The sequence below is a fragment of the Lontra canadensis genome, unplaced genomic scaffold (genome assembly GCF_010015895.1).
Source record: "Lontra canadensis isolate GAN:19392208 unplaced genomic scaffold, GSC_riverotter_1.0 scaffold217, whole genome shotgun sequence".
Taxonomy (NCBI): Eukaryota; Metazoa; Chordata; class Mammalia; order Carnivora; family Mustelidae; genus Lontra; species Lontra canadensis.
This window is the reverse complement of record NW_022631211.1, coordinates 365307-383158: the sequence shown is the minus strand read 5'-3', so window position 1 is coordinate 383158 and position 17852 is coordinate 365307. Positions and strand designations below refer to the sequence as shown.

The 17852-nt window shown below is 44.8% G+C and overlaps 1 protein-coding gene across 3 annotated transcripts in view; it reads left to right on the top strand.

The window, feature by feature from the left end:
* Positions 1 to 17852, top strand: part of TRPV1 (transient receptor potential cation channel subfamily V member 1) — a 43954-nt gene that overhangs the window by 18874 nt on the left and 7228 nt on the right. For all 3 annotated transcript variants that reach the window (XM_032848995.1, XM_032848996.1, XM_032848997.1), the window contains 11 exons: positions 65 to 205; positions 340 to 638; positions 1183 to 1362; positions 3528 to 3686; positions 5047 to 5142; positions 6714 to 6784; positions 11640 to 11805; positions 12235 to 12301; positions 15010 to 15332; positions 16788 to 16915; positions 17484 to 17599. In XM_032848995.1, coding sequence (XP_032704886.1) covers positions 65 to 205; positions 340 to 638; positions 1183 to 1362; positions 3528 to 3686; positions 5047 to 5142; positions 6714 to 6784; positions 11640 to 11805; positions 12235 to 12301; positions 15010 to 15332; positions 16788 to 16915; positions 17484 to 17599 — 1746 coding nt within the window. The remainder of the gene's footprint in view (positions 1 to 64; positions 206 to 339; positions 639 to 1182; positions 1363 to 3527; positions 3687 to 5046; positions 5143 to 6713; positions 6785 to 11639; positions 11806 to 12234; positions 12302 to 15009; positions 15333 to 16787; positions 16916 to 17483; positions 17600 to 17852) is intronic.

Genomic DNA, 17852 nt, shown 5'->3' with positions numbered 1-17852 from the left:
TTCCCCTTGTACCTGCCCAAGCACAGGACTGTGAGTACAAACCCAACAGCACCCATCTCCACAGGCCAGACGGCCCTGCACATTGCCATCGAGAGGCGGAACATGGCACTAGTGACCCTGCTGGTGGAGAATGGAGCAGACGTCCAGGCTGCAGCCAACGGGGACTTCTTTAAGAAAACCAAAGGGCGGCCTGGCTTCTACTTTGGTAGGGACATGTGGCTTTTCGACAATTGCTAAGGGGAGGTTTGGGGGTGGAGACAGAGGGATTTGGAGGCTGGGTGGTCCAGGGACCAAGCTACTCTATTCCTGAGGCCCATCATATGCATGTGTTGGCCACAGGTGAGCTGCCCCTCTCTTTGGCTGCATGCACCAACCAGCTGGGCATCGTGAAGTTCCTGCTGCAGAACTCTTGGCAGCCAGCGGACATCAGCGCCAGGGACTCCGTGGGCAACACAGTGCTGCATGCGCTGGTAGAGGTGGCCGACAACACAGCAGACAACACCAAGTTTGTGACAAGCATGTACAATGAGATTCTGATCCTGGGGGCCAAGCTCCACCCGACACTGAAGCTGGAGGAGCTCACCAACAAGAAGGGGCTGACACCACTGGCTCTGGCTGCCAGGAGTGGGAAAATTGGGGTAGGGGGCAGGCTTCATGGCTGAGCTGGGGTATGACTTTGAGGGTGCTGTGGGAGGGAAGTGCCTACATTGCTGCATACCTGGGATCACCACCCTGCAGAGCCCTGCTGCTGTGGCACTAGGGGCTATTACAGGAAACCAGAGGAAGTGTGAGATGCTAAGCAGAAGCCAGGCACCACACCTGTCCTTTTCTTATTTCCACCTCTGAGCAGCACCAACCAAACACGGAGTCGGAGTGAGGTGCTGGCATCTGGGCATGGGGGTAGGTTGAGCCAAGGGTGAAATGGATGTGACCAGGTGTGATCCTCCAAGTGTGATCAGGCCACCATGGGTCTGATGTGGCTGTAGCTGGCATCTGAGTAAGTGGGCAGGTTGGTCAGGAGGCTGCTTGGATAGAAGTGAGCGCTTTCCTGGGGCTGGGTTTGGTCTCCAATTGGGCTAGGAAGCAGACTTATCATTGAGGTAGAGCTGGGGGCGTGGTGGGGATGTGCCTGGTGGGGGGCTCCAGGCTGGTCTCTCACAAGCTCTTATATCCCTATGGCAGGTCTTGGCCTATATTCTCCAGAGGGAGATCCAGGAGCCCGAGTGCAGGCATCTGTCCAGGAAGTTCACGGAATGGGCATATGGGCCTGTGCATTCCTCACTCTACGACCTGTCCTGCATTGACACTTGTGAGAAGAACTCAGTGCTGGAGGTGATCGCCTATAGCAGCAGCGAGACCCCTGTGAGTGGACCTGGGTGGGGCCTGGGCAGGCCAGCTTCTGGCCTCGTTGCGCCCCAGCCCCTGTCCTAGCCCCCATCCAGTTTTGCCTGGAAAACCCACTGCTTGGGGCCTAGGCCCTGATGCCTCATCTCCCCATTTATTCCCACTGAATGTTTTCCTTCATCATACAAATAATGTAGGCTAATTTTCCCATTAAAAAACACAAATATTTCAGATAAACAAAAATAATCCTTTTTTTTTTTGAAGATTTTATTTATTTATTTGACAGACAGAGATCACAAGCACGCTTGAGAGAGGCAGGCAGAGAGAGAGAGAGGGGGAAGCAGGCTCCCCACCAAGCAGAGAGCCCAATGCAGGGCTTGATCCCAGGACCCTGAGACCATGACCCGAGCCGAAGGCAGAGGCTCAAACCATTGAGCCACCCAGGTGCCCCAAGAATCCTCTTTTTATACCATATAAAAATGTGTGGTTTAATTTTATTTACATAAATGGGATCATACCATATGAAATGTAGAACAGTTTTTTCATTTAATGGTGTGTCTTGTAGATCATTTATATCAGTACATATGGGCCTGCTTCCTTCAGGAAAATTCCGGCTGCATAGTGTTCCATAGTAGGGATGGGGAGTAAATGCCCATTGAAGGTCATTTAAGTTATTTCTAGTTTTTTGTTACTACAGTGCTGCAAGCCATTTGGCATGGGTTTGGGAATTTTACTAGGATGCCTGGAATTGGAATTGCTAAATCAAAAAAGTATGTATGTTTTAATATTTTAATAGCTACTGCCAAATTGTCCTTCAAAAACACTGTATCAATTCATTTGCCCACTAGTGGGTAAAAATCTACCCATGTCCTTGTCAACCTGGGTATTATCAATCTTTTCTCAAAAACTAATTTAAGTTCTTGGGCCCGAAAATGCTATCTTATTGATGTCTTAATTCTCGTTTTCTTGATAATGTGAGGTGGATAATATTTTATGTAATTATCTGACCATTCATATTTCTTTGGTTAGATTTCCTATTCGTTGTCCTTCGCCATCTCTACTGGACTGTTGGTCCCATTCCTTTTGGTTGTAGGTACTCTTGTTATAGAATGAATTGATCCTTTCTTTATTGCATATGTAGCAAATATTTCATTTTCTTCTGGTCTGTCTCTTGTCTTCTAACTTCATATAAGGCATCATTTGCTTGTAAGTTTTTCATTTTGAGAGTCAGATTAATTAGTCTTTTTCCTTTATAGCTTCTGTGACCTGTGTCTTGCTTTGCAAGGTCTTTCCCATTTCAAGATTATACACATATCCTTCAGTACTTTTGTTTCACTCCTTTGTAGGTATTTTATGTTTGGCTTCTTAATTTACCTAGAATTTATTTTTGTGTAGGTATGAAGTAGGCATCTTACTTAATTATTTTGTTTCTGAATGAGTGTCCCAGGGCCACTTAATGAAAAGTCTGTCCTACCTCCACTGCTTTGAAAGGCCACCTCTCCTGTCCATTCTTTCTAAGGTGATACCAGTCTCTGAGGCAGACCTAGGGGGTGGGTCTGTGCTGTCAGTGGGAGGGCCTGCCCCAGTATCTCAAGGGACAGAGGCTGTGTTTACAGAGGCAAAGTTCAGGGGAGAGAGTGGCCTAGCCTGCTTTGCTCTGCCCTATTAGCCTCTGTCTGAGCTGCCATGCTGATTCAGGGCCTAGACTCAGAATCCCAGAGGGCTGGCCCATGTAGGAAATGTCTCCAAAAATGCTGGGGTGTTAGATCTAGAGAGGAGAGGGCTATGGGGGCCTGGCTGCCGTTTTCATGTCTCCAAAGGCTCTCTTGGGCAGAAAATCAGTACTGGAGTCCCTAGGTGCAGAACTGGGACAACTGGTAGAAAGCAGAGAAGACCAACTTAACTCCAGAAGATAGATCTTCCTGACAGCATTTCTCCCCAGGTTGTGTGAGGCCAGGAGATTCCTATCTCCAAAGGTATTGAAGAAGACATTGAACAGGGACCTTGTTGAGGGAGCTTAAACTTGGGCTGGGGGTTGGGCTTGATGGCCGGCAAAGGTTGGGATGATCTGATTTTGGCTCATCCATCTCAGGGATAGTGGAACTTTAAAAGAGATCTCTTGGATATGAGATTCTGTGGTTTCTGGCTGGGGAGTGAGTCTTACCTCTCTCTGCTCCCTTTAGAATCGCCATGACATGCTTTTGGTGGAACCGCTGAACCGACTCCTGCAGGACAAATGGGACAGATTTGTCAAGCGCATCTTCTACTTCAACTTCTTCGTCTACTGCGTGTATATGATCATCTTCACCACAGCAGCCTACTATAGGCCTGTGGATGGCTTGGTGGGGACTGAGGCTCAGCCTCATGACAGGGAAGTGGGGAGAGGAATGGGCATTCTTATAAGATCCTGGACTCCTTCCCAGCATGCTGAAGAGATGAAAGGGTCCTGGGATCATGACCTGAGCTAAAAGTAGACACTTAACTGACTGAGCCACCCAGGTGCCCCTTGAGCACATCTTCTGTGCCAGGCCCTGGGCCATCCTTCAAATAAGCTTAAGACCAGACTTCTTCCTCTGCCAGGAGCTTTTGACTCCTTTGAGTTACTGAATTGAATCCTTTCCATTTGCTACCCAAGCACTTAATTTGTTGCCTTTATTTCCAGGGTACCTTGCTTATAAATTTGATATAAAATTCCACTTCCGGGGCACCTGGGTGGTTCAGATGGTTAAGTATCTGCCTTCAGCTCAGGTCATGATCTCTGGTCCTGGGATTGGGCCCCACATCAGGCTCCCAGCTCAGCGGGGAGCCTGCTTCTCCCTCTCCCTCTGCCTCTCCTCCTGCTTGTGCTCTCTCTCTTTTTCCCCAAATGAATAAATAAAATCTTTAAAAAAATGAAAAAAATAAAATTCTACTTCTGAGTTAGGTAAAACCTGGCTTCTATCCACTTAATAAGGCATTTAATAATTTCATTTTATGACAAAAGAGAAACATGCTAGTGAGACAAGTAGTAAAGCAGTATTTTACAAACCATCGATGGCATGCAGAAAGGAAACCCACCCCAGGAAAGGGTCTGAGACACAAGGAAGACACACGTGTGTGAAATGTTCCACCTTCCACCATCCATGGGAAACCTTGATGGGTTCACCATGGCCATGGGAGCAGCAGAAAGCATATGTCATTGAGTCTGTAGGAGTGTTTCCACCTATGCCATCACCCTTCTCCCAGCAGAAGGAGACAGCACAGCACTGTAAGGATATTCTGCTTGGCACCTAGAGTCTGCCCCCTTGGGAATCAGGTCCCGCAGAGGGGCCTCCTTGCAAGTGTCCCCAATAATGCACTGTCTTTAATTATGCCTCTCTCTCTCTTTCTCTCTTTTAAAGATTTTATTTATTTATTAGAGAGAGAGAGACAGAGACAGAGACAGAGATAGCAAGAGAGAACACAACGGGGAGGAGAGGGAGAAGCAGACACCCCACTGAGCAGGGAACCTGACTTGGGGCTCAATCCCAGGACCCTGAGGATCACGACCTGAGCCAAAGGCAGACGTTTAACCAACTGAGTCACCCAGATGCACCTATGCCTTTCTCTCGGTAGAGGCTGAGCCTCTTGGGCAGGGGGTGGCTCTTAATCACAGGGCTTGGAAAATGTTTGTTGAATGAGTGAATAAGTGAATGGAGTCACTAACTTCTCTGCACCTTGCAGCCTCCCTATAAGCTGAAACACACCACTGGGGACTATTTCCGAGTCACTGGAGAGATTCTTTCTGTATCAGGGGGAGTCTACTTCTTTTTCCGAGGGGTAAGCATTCCTTCCCACACCGTGAGTCTCCATTATCACCAAAACAAAAAGCCAAGAGACTCACTCAGTGCTCACTCACTCTTTAATTCATGGGAGAGATATACAGGTGAAGAAGAGAGCTCTCCAGACATTCACAACTGGGGGTTGAGGGTCTGCCCCGTGGATTCCTGAGGACCCAGGATAGTCACATTCAAGGACAGTCAGGACTGAATGTACAGTTGACCCTAGAATACTGCAGGGATTAGGTGCACCAACTGCCCCCACAATCAAAAGTCTACAAGCTTACACTTTTGTTTTATTTTGTTTTGTTTTTTAATAGTTTCAGGGGATGAATTTAGTGGTTCATCAGTTGCATATAACACCCAGTGCTCATTTTGATTTTTGACTTCCCTCAATTTAACTACTAATAGCGCACTATTGACCGGAAGACTTACCAATAACATAAACAGTGAATTAACATGTATTCTGGATGATATATGTATTGTATACTATTTCTTACAATAAAGTAAGCTAGAGAAAATAAAATGTTATTAAGAACATCATAAGGAAGAGCAAATACATTTACAGCACTATCTCGTGTTTATAAAAAGAACCACCCAAGCCCCTGCACGAGTGGTCCCTCACAGCTCAAAACCATGCTGCTCAAGGATCAACTGTAATATTTAACTCCAGAAATAGAATGGATCATGACTGTTGTTCATTTAATTCAAACATTCTGTTAAAGTTCAAAATAATGAAAGAAATGTACATATATACTGGCATCACTTTATTTTACCTGAAAATACATGCATATTACTTGGTACTTCTTCTAACATATGAACAGTCTTTTCTTTGAAGTTTGGACCAATGTTACATGTTACACTGTTACAAATATTTGGAGATTGTTATGATTTTTCCCCTTAATCTTTTTGATCTAAGCTACACCCAGTGTTTCTTAGTGACTCACCATTAAGGAGTCTTTCCAAATTGTTGGACTCTGTCTTTACAGAAGCGACTGTCTTGATTTTGTACTCATATTTTAAATTATAATAAAAAAGAAAGCCACAGTAGCAAGTGCAGTGGGCAAAAAGCACTCTCAGCAACCAGAATTAACCAGTGGGAGGGAGTGGAAGGTGTGGGTGTCTGAGAGAGGATCTCCTAGCCACCAGCACTCACTGTGGGCATTGGTCAGAATATTTTCAGGGAGTGGAGAGCACTGGCTAATCTGGTGACTTAGTTCAGTGGAGGCTGATTAAAGAATTTTTACTAGAATGCACAGTTATTAAAGAAAACTAGGGAAAATGCACATAGTAGGAAGAAGAAAAAAAATCTCTCCACCTCATCATTCAAATACAGCAATTAATAGTATTTTGATGATTTTCTTTCCTGTCTTTACTTCTAGGTATTGTTAAAATTCCACTCTCTATTTTAAAAAATCTCTCCTGACTCAGTTACCTGTTAGCCTCACTGTTCTACCCTTGTTGGAATCTGCTTTGATGCCCTCCTGTGTTCCATTTTAGGCCATTTAGGAAACATTGCAAGTGCTCACCATCTAGCTTTCCTGGGAGCTTACTCTGTCTGTTTGCCTGCAGATCCAATATTTCCTGCAGAGGCGGCCATCACTGAAGACCTTGTTTGTGGACAGCTACAGTGAAATGCTTTTGTAAGTGACACTTGGATTCTTATGCCTCCATAACAGACAGCATCTGTTGGCCCAGTCCTAAGATTATAGCCATCCTTCTCACCCACCTTTTCACTCGTGCTGGGCTTGGAAGACAGTAGGACCTCACAAGCATGTTGAATGAATGGTGGAAGGCCCTCAGGAAATGTGTGTCCAGTGAGCGGATGCCGAGGCTCTACTCTGTCAGAGATGCACCAGATGCTAGGGAATGACAAAGGTGGGCTTATGGGGCTTACAGTCTGAGTTACAGTCTGAATATTCTTATTCATTTTTTTCATACGTTTGTCTGAACGTTTGGCATTCAGTGAATTGGCACTGGGATACTGAGATGAAACAGATATGATTCCTATCTTCAAGGAATTTCCAGTTTTTAGGGCAGGGCTTCTCAGCCTTGGCACTGTGGATATTTTGGACTGGATGGTTCTTTGCTGGGGAGTGGGGCACAGTCCTATGCATTGTAGAATGTTTAGCTGCATCCCTGGCCTCTACCTTCCAGATGCCAATGGCATTCTCCCTGTCCCCCAGTCTTGACAGCCAGAAATATATCTAGATATTGCTAAATGCCCCCTACCTGGGGAGGTACACTGCTTTAGGGGGAGACAGATAAGCAAAACCATAGTTACAAGAACAATGTGGATGTCACAAAGAACCTCCTTCCTTCACAAAATAACCTGGAACTTTAGGAAGTTTCCTTGCAGGACCCAGGTTACAAAGGGGGCCTTCAGATGGCAATGGGTTCTTCTCCTGGGATCACTTCCTTGGACTTTACTCTGATCTCCAGGTTTCCCTCATTCCTGAGGCCTCTCTCTCTATTCCTGGCAAATGCAAGGAGCTGATTCTCATCCAGTTGTAGCTAGCTTGTCCCTAGGACTCACAAACCCCACGCTTTTACTATAATCTTGAGATGCTTACACTTTTGTTTTATTTTTTATTCATTTCAGGGGATGAATTTAGTGGTTCATCAGTTGCATATAACACCCAGTGCTCATTACATCAATTGACTTCCTTAATGCCCAACACCCAATTAATTACCCTTTCCCCCCACTCACCTCCCCTCCAGCCACCCTCAGTTTGTTCCCTAGAGTTCAGCATCTCTTATGGTTTGCCTCCCTCTCAACTTTCATCTTATTTTATTTAGGGGTCCCATGTTTACCTGTTTTGTTTCTTAAATTTTACATATGAGTGAAATCATATGGTATTTGTCTTTCTCTGAGATACTTACCCTTTAACTTCAAAGAGCAAGGTCTGTAGGGTTAGTGCAATGCTGGTTTGCTTTACTAAGAGAAGCAATATTTCCTACATAGCATTGTGCCAATAAACTTGATTCTATTTCTAGGAAGACCCATTGTAGGCAGGTTAGAAATTTATTTTATTTTAAACTACCCATGCACATATGGAAACATTGATGAGTACTAAAAAGCTTATAACCAGTATATGAGTTCCTCATCTTAACCCTTTCCATTCCTTGCATTTCTCTCTCCCAGGGACAATCACTTTTCATTCTCAAAACTTTCTTCTGATGTTTACTCACCCAGTAGATGAGGATTTAGCATCTTTGTACTTCTTTCCTTTCTGCTTCCACTTCTCTAGCCTTCTAATATGGTTCATAGTAATTTTTGTTTTACTGGATATTGATAATTTACATTTTTTAAAAAAGATTTATTTATTTATTTATTTATTTATTTATTTATTTGACGGATCACAAGTAGGCAGAGAGGCAGGTGGGCAGGGGGTGGGGGAAGCAGGCTCCGTGCTGAGCAGAGAGCCCGATGCGAGGCTCGATCCCAGGACCCTGGGATCATGACCTGAGCCGAAGGCAGAGGCTTTAACCCACTGAACCCCCCAGGTGCCCCAGTAATTTACATTCTTATGTCTCTGTAAGTAGTATTCACAGTTGAGTTTCAAAATATACTCTGTGTCTTTTTTCCCTCTTTCTCCCAAAGTTAGTATTGTCTTGTTTTTATTTGTTTAGTTTTCTTTGTATCCACTGTTAACTCGTCCCACAGATCTTGAAACCCCTCAGTACAATTTTTCTCAAACTCAGTCACCTAAATCATATGATTGGAATCCCCTGCTCCTTTTTCTTTTCTGGAGGGGTTTCCTCCTGGAGTGCTGTCCTCTCTTTCTAACTGAGCTCTTTGCTCTCTGGGCCTGCTGCTTAGCTGTCCTCCTGGGAATCTTCTTTGCTGCCAGCCTTGGGATGCTCACTGCTTTCCTCCTGGGTTAGACTTACTATCTCTTTCGTGGTTTTACTCTTTGCTTTATTTGAGCACATCCTTCAGTATTATCATCTTGTGAAAAGGATGACCTCATGGTGGAGAACACAATGATGACAGCTCTCACCATACCCGGTTCCTGAGTTTCATCGCTGCCACATACACACCCAATGTGTTATCCCTTCACTAGCACCTTGGAGATCCCTTTCACTTCTCTCCTGACTTGGATCCTTTATTTTCTTAACCTTCTGTCTTCGTCTTTACTGATTCCCCTTTTTGAGGAGAAGGCATCCTTTAGCCAAAGAGAGAAGACACACAGTAGGGCAAGGGGGAATAAAATTTATTTCAAATCTGGCATGTCTGAAATTATTCTACCATACCTTCATGTTTGGTTGATAGTTTGGTTGGGTATACAATTCTTCTAAGAATTTGAAGATATTTCTCCATTGTTTCCTTGCTTCCAGTATTATAGACAACAAGTTCAAAACCATTCAGACTCTGGATCCTCCTTTAAGACCTGGTTTGTTTTTTCTCTTTGTAAATTTGTAGTATCTTCTATTTGTTCCTAGTGTTCTGAAACTTAACGATGTGTCTTGATGTGGATGTGTTTTTATCCAATGTCCTGGGCACTTAGGGGGCTCTTTCAATCTGGAAATTTATATCTTTTATTTCTTGATTTCTCTTCTGGAATCCTGTGGTATGTATATTGAACTTCTTGACCTAGTCTGAACCAGTTCTTATATTTTCTCACTTCTGTTTTATCTCTTTATCTTTGGCTCTTCTTTCTGGGAGGTTCAAATCAACTCTAATTTCCAACCCTTCTATTGAGCTTATTATTTTTTATATCATGTTTTTAATTTCTAAATACTCTTCAAAATTCTTCATTCCTTCTTTACAGCATTCTATTCTTGTTTCATTGATACAATCTTCTTTTGTCTCTCTGAGACTGTTAAGAGTTTTTGGTAAATTTTTCTTCTTTTTGTATAGGTTTTATTTTCTCCAAGTTGTTGTTTCCCATTTTCTTGTTTTGCTCTATCTTTCATGTAAAAGGATACTTGGAAATTTTTTATATCTGCTAATGAATAAGAGTGGAGGACTGAAAAACTGGTTGGAGGCTCTTTTTAAAATTAAAAAAAAATTATTTATTTGACAGAGAATGGGAGAGAGAACAAGAGAAAGCACAAGCAGGGGAAGCAGCAAAGGGAGAGGGAGGAGCAAGCTCCTAGCTGAGCAGGGAGCCTGGGCTTGATCCCAGGACACCAGGATCATGACCTGAGCTGAAGGCAGATGCTTAATTCACTGAGCCACCCAGGTGCCCCTAGAAGCTCTTAATGCATGAATAGGGCTTATCAATTTTGAGCTTCACTATAAACTGGTCTATGTAAGCTATTTATTGGAGAATATCCAAAGTTAGTCAATTGCATCTTTTCAATCTTCTACCTGAAAGGAAGAAGTCTGGATGCTATATTTCTGAGAACTGAGTGGAAAAGAGGGATTTCTGTAATCTGTATTATATAAAAATCCTGTAGTCTCCTGCTTTTGGTAAAATACCAATGCTTTCACGTTGTTTGATGAAAGAGGATCCAAAGATCCTCTGTTTCATCTTCTTCAGAGACAAAGCCTCCACTCTTCTTTATTTTAGGTCTCTTCATCTCTCCTCCAGAGGTCCCTAAGCCTTTTGAGACTCCTTGATTAAATGAAATGGTGCTCAGCTCTCCTCCCACTACAGATCGGAATACGGTTTTGTTGCATCTGCTAAGTCAGTTTCCATTTGTCCACCGCTTCCCAAATTCATATGTGAGGGCTCCATTTGCCACCCAAGGCAACTCTTTGCCTATCCTAACTGGTGTCAGTTCTTATTTTGGCTAAAGTTCTGCAAATACAGAGGAATAGTTTTCCTTTGCAGCAGAATTCCAATTGATGGGCCAGTCTACTGACATTAATTTACAGTAGGCTCACATCAGCACAATGGTAATTTTTTGCTGGATTCTCTCATACAAATGAGGTTGTCAGTGTGGTCTATAGTGCAAAGGTAGCTGGGGGACTTTCAGGAGGAGGCCATGATGAACAAGGAGACCTGGGATGAATACATAAAGAAGGGACCACTGGACAGACTCTGACATAGGATTATCAGATTTATTCTACCTTATCCATGGATCCTACTTGGGTAGCCACCAGCAGGCCAAGTTGCTGAAGGACGTCTTCCCTGGCTCTGCTTCTGAGTTTGAGGGTGTGACCAGCAGACTCCACCTGTGATTTTTCAGGAGTGCATGGCCTGCCCCTCCTACTGCTTAAGCGGTGTTTCTCAGCCCTTTTTCTCTTTTGCCTTTTTAGATGTTTTTTCCCTAATTGCCCCTTCCATTATCTAGTACCACAAATACACTGTATAGTTGTCTGTGTACTGTGTTAATATTTGTACTTTCTATAGAGAAAAAGATTTTGTAACCCCCTAACCAACGTTTGCCCTCTTGGGGTCACTCTTGCTCACACTGAGTATCATGGGCTAAAAGAGGCAGGACAGCCAACCCTAGCTCCTACCACAGCCTGTGGTCTGTGCTTCTGAGAGGGTGGCAGGTCTCCTGGGGACTCACAGACAGAGCTTGCTATCCCTCCACCTCCAGTTTTGTGCAGTCACTGTTCATGCTGGGGACCGTGGTGCTGTACTTCTGCCACCACAAGGAGTACGTGGCCTCCATGGTGTTCTCCCTGGCCATGGGCTGGACCAACATGCTCTACTACACCCGCGGCTTCCAGCAGATGGGCATCTATGCTGTTATGATTGAGAAGGTAGGTGTCAGTGTCCAAGTGGGTTCTCCACAGAGCCTGTCTATACCATGGGTATGTGGGACATGGTCTACAAACTCTGTCCATCCTCTGTAATGTCTGGGAGGCGCTTGTTTAGATCAGGACCCACTTTCCCAGCGTATTCCTCAAGAATCAGGCTATCTGACCCTGAACCAGGTTTGGGGGCTCCCCTAAAACTGGACCCCTCTACATACCAGGCCCCCCTCTCCAATCAGAACAAAGGCCAAGAGTGGGAACTATGGATGAATTCCTCATGACCCCAGAACTGAAAGCCACCAAACCAAACCCTCCTGCATGTTCTCCAGCTCTACTTGGGCTCAAGAGTAACTCCTAGGTTGACATAGTCCTGACCCCTCCCTTGGCCTTGCCTGGGTCTGGACTTGGTTCTGACAAGCCTGCTCTCTCCTGCAGATGATCCTGAGAGACCTGTGTCGCTTCATGTTTGTCTACCTTGTTTTCTTGTTCGGGTTTTCCACAGGTAATGGGCTTGCTCGGGGCTGGTAGTGGGCAGAGATCCTGCTCACCTCAGCTTCCTGAGGACTCTGCAGGGGCAGGGTGGGGAGAGGCCCACTGGGGTATGTATCTGTAGGTGAAAGAGTTGGGAAATAAAGAACACAAGAAATGAGCAGGAGAACATGGAAATGTAATTCATAAAACATTGTAAGCAATTTTAGAGGTATAGCTGCATTTGACTTAGATTTTTTTTACATTTTTACTTTTAATTTTTAAATTTATTAATTAAATTAATTAATTCAGAGAGAGAGAAAGAAAGAGAGAAAGCAGGAGAGGGGCAGAGGGAGTGGGGGAGAGAGAATCTTAAGCAGCCTCCATCCCCAGGGCAGAGCCTGATCTCACAACCCTGAGATCATGACTTGAGCTAAAATCAGGAATTGGCACTTAACTGACTAAGCCACCCAGGTGCCCCTTTTTAAATTTTAATTTTGACATTATTTCAGATTTTCAGAAAACGTTGTAAGAATAATGCAAATAACTTTACTTATTACCCCGAGTCCCCAAATTTTACCACATTTTAAAATCACATTCTGCTACACACACACCCCCACACGCACACACAAACACACGCATGCACGCACACATGTGCGTGCACACCACCACCACCACACTAAAAAAATTGTAAGCTGTAGACATGATCAGCCCTTTACCACTGGATAAAGTCTGCATTTCCTAAAAACAAGAATATTTTTCTTACATAAACAGTGTATAATGATCAAAATAAGGAAATAAAACACTGATACAGTGCTATTAGCTAATCTACCAGCCTTATTCAGATTTCACCAATTGTCCTAATAATGTCCATTACAGAAATGAAAATCCCAGATCATGTAGTTGTCAAGTCTGTTTAGTTTCTTTAATCTGGAGTGATTGCTCAGTCTTTCTTGTCTTGTAACCTTAGCATTTTTAATGAATAAAGGCTGGTTTTTACAATGTCTCTCAGTTTGGGTTTGTTTGATGTTTCCTCACAATTAAATTCAGGTATGTATTTTTTAAAATCAGAATATCAAGGAAGTAATGTGTGTCTTCCTCAATCCATTGTATCAGGAGTCCCACAATGTTCGTTTAGCCCATTTCTAGTGATGTTCACTTTAATTACTTGGTTTTGATGGCTCTGCTAGATTACTGTCAAATAATTATCTTTCCCTTTGGAATCAATAAGAGTCAATGAGTAATTTGTGAGGAGATGCTTTGAGACTAGGTAAATATCCTGTTTCTCATCAAACTTGAAACAGATGATGCTCACTTGAATCACTTAATCCTAATAGTTGCCAGATGATGATTTTCTAACTCTGTCGTTCCTTCTGCATTTATTAGCTGGCGCTCTATTGTAGGGAGGAGCTTTCCATTCTCCTGCACTCATTTATTATTTACATCATCGTGGCCTCACAGATTCTCTTCTGGTTTTTTGTTTCTTTTTCATGGATTCTTACTTTGTTAAATGGGTCATAATCTTAACTATTACCATATATCTTGATGCTGAGATTGTCTGAGCAGTCATCTTTGGGAGCCTCTCCAAGCCGGTTCCTGAGCTCTTGACACATCTGCAGCATTTCTCGGCACCTGGTTCTGCTTTGATCCTCATCTGAGTCCTGCAGTTACATGGTTCACATGCACGCCATCCCCTGTCTCCACCCCAGAGCCCGTTTTGGAATCTCTGTCTCAGAGTTATGGACAGTTTTGCCTGGGAGCTTTGACTGATAGGGATGGGTGTGGGCTCCAGCACCTGGTTTGAAGGCCCTGGTCTGTCGGTACCCATGGGAAGGGATTTGGCCAAGTGGGTTCGTGGCTACCAGCTATGCAGGAACCATGGGGGCACAACTGCTATGGAAGCTGTCAGACTCCAGATTATTTTTCCCAAAGAAAGGTGTAGTGTGCTGCAAGAGGCTATTCTGCTCTGAGCTGCTTAGTCCCTATCATTCTGGAATGAGTTAGCTCTGGGTCACTCTCTAAGGTGCACAGACAGACAGGGTGTGATTGAGAAGCTGGGTGTGGATTCAGAACTGATATGTAAAGTTAGGCAGGTTGTGTGCTGCACAAAGGTGATTATATTCATATTGTATATATAGATTTGTATATTTATTTTAACAGTTTTTTTTTGCTAGAAGATGATGATAAAGCTCTTAGTGTAACAAAACAGTATACAGTTGACCCTTGAACAACAGGGGGATTAGGAACACCAACTCCCTGCACAGTTAAAAATCTGCAAATAACTTTTGACTCCCCCAAAACTTTAATAATAGCCAACTGCTGATTGAAAGTCTTACCAATAACATAAACAGTTGATTAACACATATTTCATATGTTATACATATATATATATAACATGCTGTATTCTTATAATAAAGTAAGCTAGAGAAAAGAAAAAGGTATTAATAAAATCATACAGAAAATACATTTACAGTACTATACTGTACTTATTGAAAAAAATCTATGTATAAGTAGACTCATGAAGTTCCAATCCATGTTGTTCAAGGATCAGCTATATACTACAACAGTTGGCTGATAGTTCTGAAGGAAAAGGTGGTTTTTCTGTGTTTAAGTTCATAAAGAAGTGTTCCATGGCCAAGCAGCATTCCTGCTGCAGACCCATCCTGGGATATGGGGTGTGTCTGTTGGTGGTTCTGTCTTGGCTTCCATTCAGCTGCACCTGTCCCTCCCCATGCCCTGTAGCGGTGGTGACGCTGATTGAGGATGGGAAGAATAACTCTGTGCCAGCTGAGTCCACCTTGCACAGGTGGCGAGGGCCAGGCTGCCGGCCTCCTGACAGCTCCTACAACAGCCTTTACTCCACATGTCTGGAGCTTTTCAAGTTCACCATTGGTATGGGTGATCTGGAGTTCACAGAGAACTATGACTTCAAGGCTGTCTTCATCATCTTGTTGCTGGCCTATGTGATTCTCACCTATATTCTTCTGCTGAACATGCTCATTGCCCTCATGGGTGAGACTGTCAACAAGATTGCGCAGGAGAGCAAGAACATCTGGAAGCTACAGGTGGGTCAGAGGTTGGGGTGTGCCCAGCAGGAGGATGTCTGCTGCTCTCTTTGCTGCATAGCACAGTTAGGTGTGTGACCCCTTGCAGGGTTTGGGGAAGGGGAGAGACCCCAGGCAGCCCTGGGGGATCAAGCAAGAGCATCTCCCCCAGTCGACTCCCTGCTGGCCCCTCCTTCTGGGGTTCCCTCCCAAGCATCACCAACTGGTGTTCACAGACACTGTGGTTAGACAGTCCCTAGGAGCAGGAGATGGAGGGCTCAGCCCCAGGGGGTGCCCACCTCACAGAAGCTTGGTCTAGGGTGGGCACCAGAGACCATACTTGGGGGGAGCAGCTAGAATTGGGGGAGCTCTAATAGCTCTGGAGCTCTAATAGCTGCATTTTTGAGGCACCTGATCCATATCTACTCTCCTGCCTAATAATGAACTGTCATTCTTATTAAGTAGCATTGATTCTATACCAGTTATTGTTCTAAGTGTTTTACATAATTTCATTTAATTCTCACAACAATGCTATCAAGTGGCTACCATTATCATTCCCATTTTTGGATAAAGGCACTGAGGCAGAGAGAAGTTGGGTACTGTGTCCTAGATAACTACAGATCTTCCTCAATTTACAATGGGGTTACCTTCCAATACACCACCATAATTTAAATATGCATTTAATGCACCCAACCTACTAAACATCACAGCTTAGCCCAGCCTACCTTAAGTGTGCTTAGAGCACTTAACTTTAGCCTACATTTAGGCAAAATCATCTAACACAAAGCCTATTTTATAATAAAGTGTTGGATGTCTCATGAAATTTATTGACTACTATAATAAAAGTGAGAAGTAGAGTAGTTATATGGGTACAGAGTGGTTGTAAGTGTACTGGTTGTTGACCCTTGTGATCACATGGCTGACTGGGAACTCCCAGCCTCACGAGAAAGGATTGTACTATATTTTGCTTGCCTGGGAAAAGATCCATGTCCAAAACTTGAAGTATGGTTTCTGCCAAATGCGTATTGCTTTTGTATCATTGTGAAGTTGAAAATCATTAAGTTGGACCATTGTATGTCGGGGATGATCTGTAATAAGTAGCATAGTCAGTATTCAACCCAAGCAGTCCCATCTTGTGGCCCTGCTCTTAACTACTACACTATCTGCCCCTTTGTGAGCACTTCAGGGAAGAGTCCGGGGCTGGACACTCTACCTCACTTGTGGGAGGCCCTGCCCCAACTCGACCTGGCAGGCAGCAGCAGTCTCTGGGCAGGTCTGGGCTGGAGGGGCTGAGCTTGGAGTGTGCACCTGCCAAGCTACAGAAACGAGCTTGACATAGAAGGCACTAGAGGTCCCGCTCAGGGGCACTGGGACTGGGACAAACTCTGGAGAGGCTGATCTTGGAAGCCCCACTGACAGCCAGGGGAAGCCCCGGGATAAGCCTTTTGCCCCTCTGCTCTCTGTGTCTTCTCACAGAGAGCTATCACCATCCTGGACACGGAGAAGAGCTTCCTTAAATGCATGAGGAAGGCCTTCCGCTCAGGCAAGCTGTTGCAAGTGGGGTACACACCTGATGGCAAGGATGACTACAGGTGGTGTTTCAGGTAATGCCCAAGCAGGAAATCAAACTTAGGGAGCTCAGGGGCTTAGCTATAGATATCAGGGATCTACCCAAAGCCAGCTATGGGTACAGAGGCCATTTTGGGGGCTTTGTGGGCATAAGGGACTCATCTGGAGCCAGCTGTGGACACAGAAACCTGCCTCAGGGCTTCCTGGGACCAGTCATGAACATAGGGGACTCTCCCAAGGCCAGCTATCGGTAGGTACATGGGCTACCCCAAGGCTCAGCTGTGGGCACCAGGGACTTACTGTTGGGCATAGGAGACCTATAGGAAAATGAAGTGTCCAAAAGGGTCATCCAGTGATCAGGGTCAGAACCAGGAATCCAGCATTTAAAGTCCCTGAGCCTCATGATGTGGTCAGAGAACAGAGCTTTGGGGGTGGTGTCCAAAAGGCAGGCCCCTCTCAGCCCTCCTGCCTACCAGCTATGTCTCCCCATCCTTGTCTATGGGCTTCTTGGGATTGGCCTGTGGTACTAAGCCCTCAACCTGGGAAGCTAGGCATGGCTTTTAGGCCATCAGCTCCTAGCTCCCTTGTCTCCTTGCCCTACAGGGTGGATGAGGTCAACTGGACCACCTGGAACACCAATGTAGGTATCATCAATGAAGACCCGGGTAACTGTGAGGGCATCAAGCGCACCCTGAGCTTCTCCCTGCGGTCAGGCAGAGGTGAGGCATGAGGGAAGTATGCTGTGACATGGAGGGAGCCTGATGTTGGGCAGGTGAAGCCTTGGGGTTCCTTGCTCCTTGCAGGCCTTCTTCACCCCACAGCCTGGACACTGGAACAGCCCCAAGGGTCAAGCACCTGCATACACTCTGTCACAGGCACTCTTGTACTCTCATGCATTCCTGCACAGCTGACTGTGCCACATGCCCATGCTCACCAGCTCTGCCAGTATCCTGCCCCAGGCATCTGTCCTCA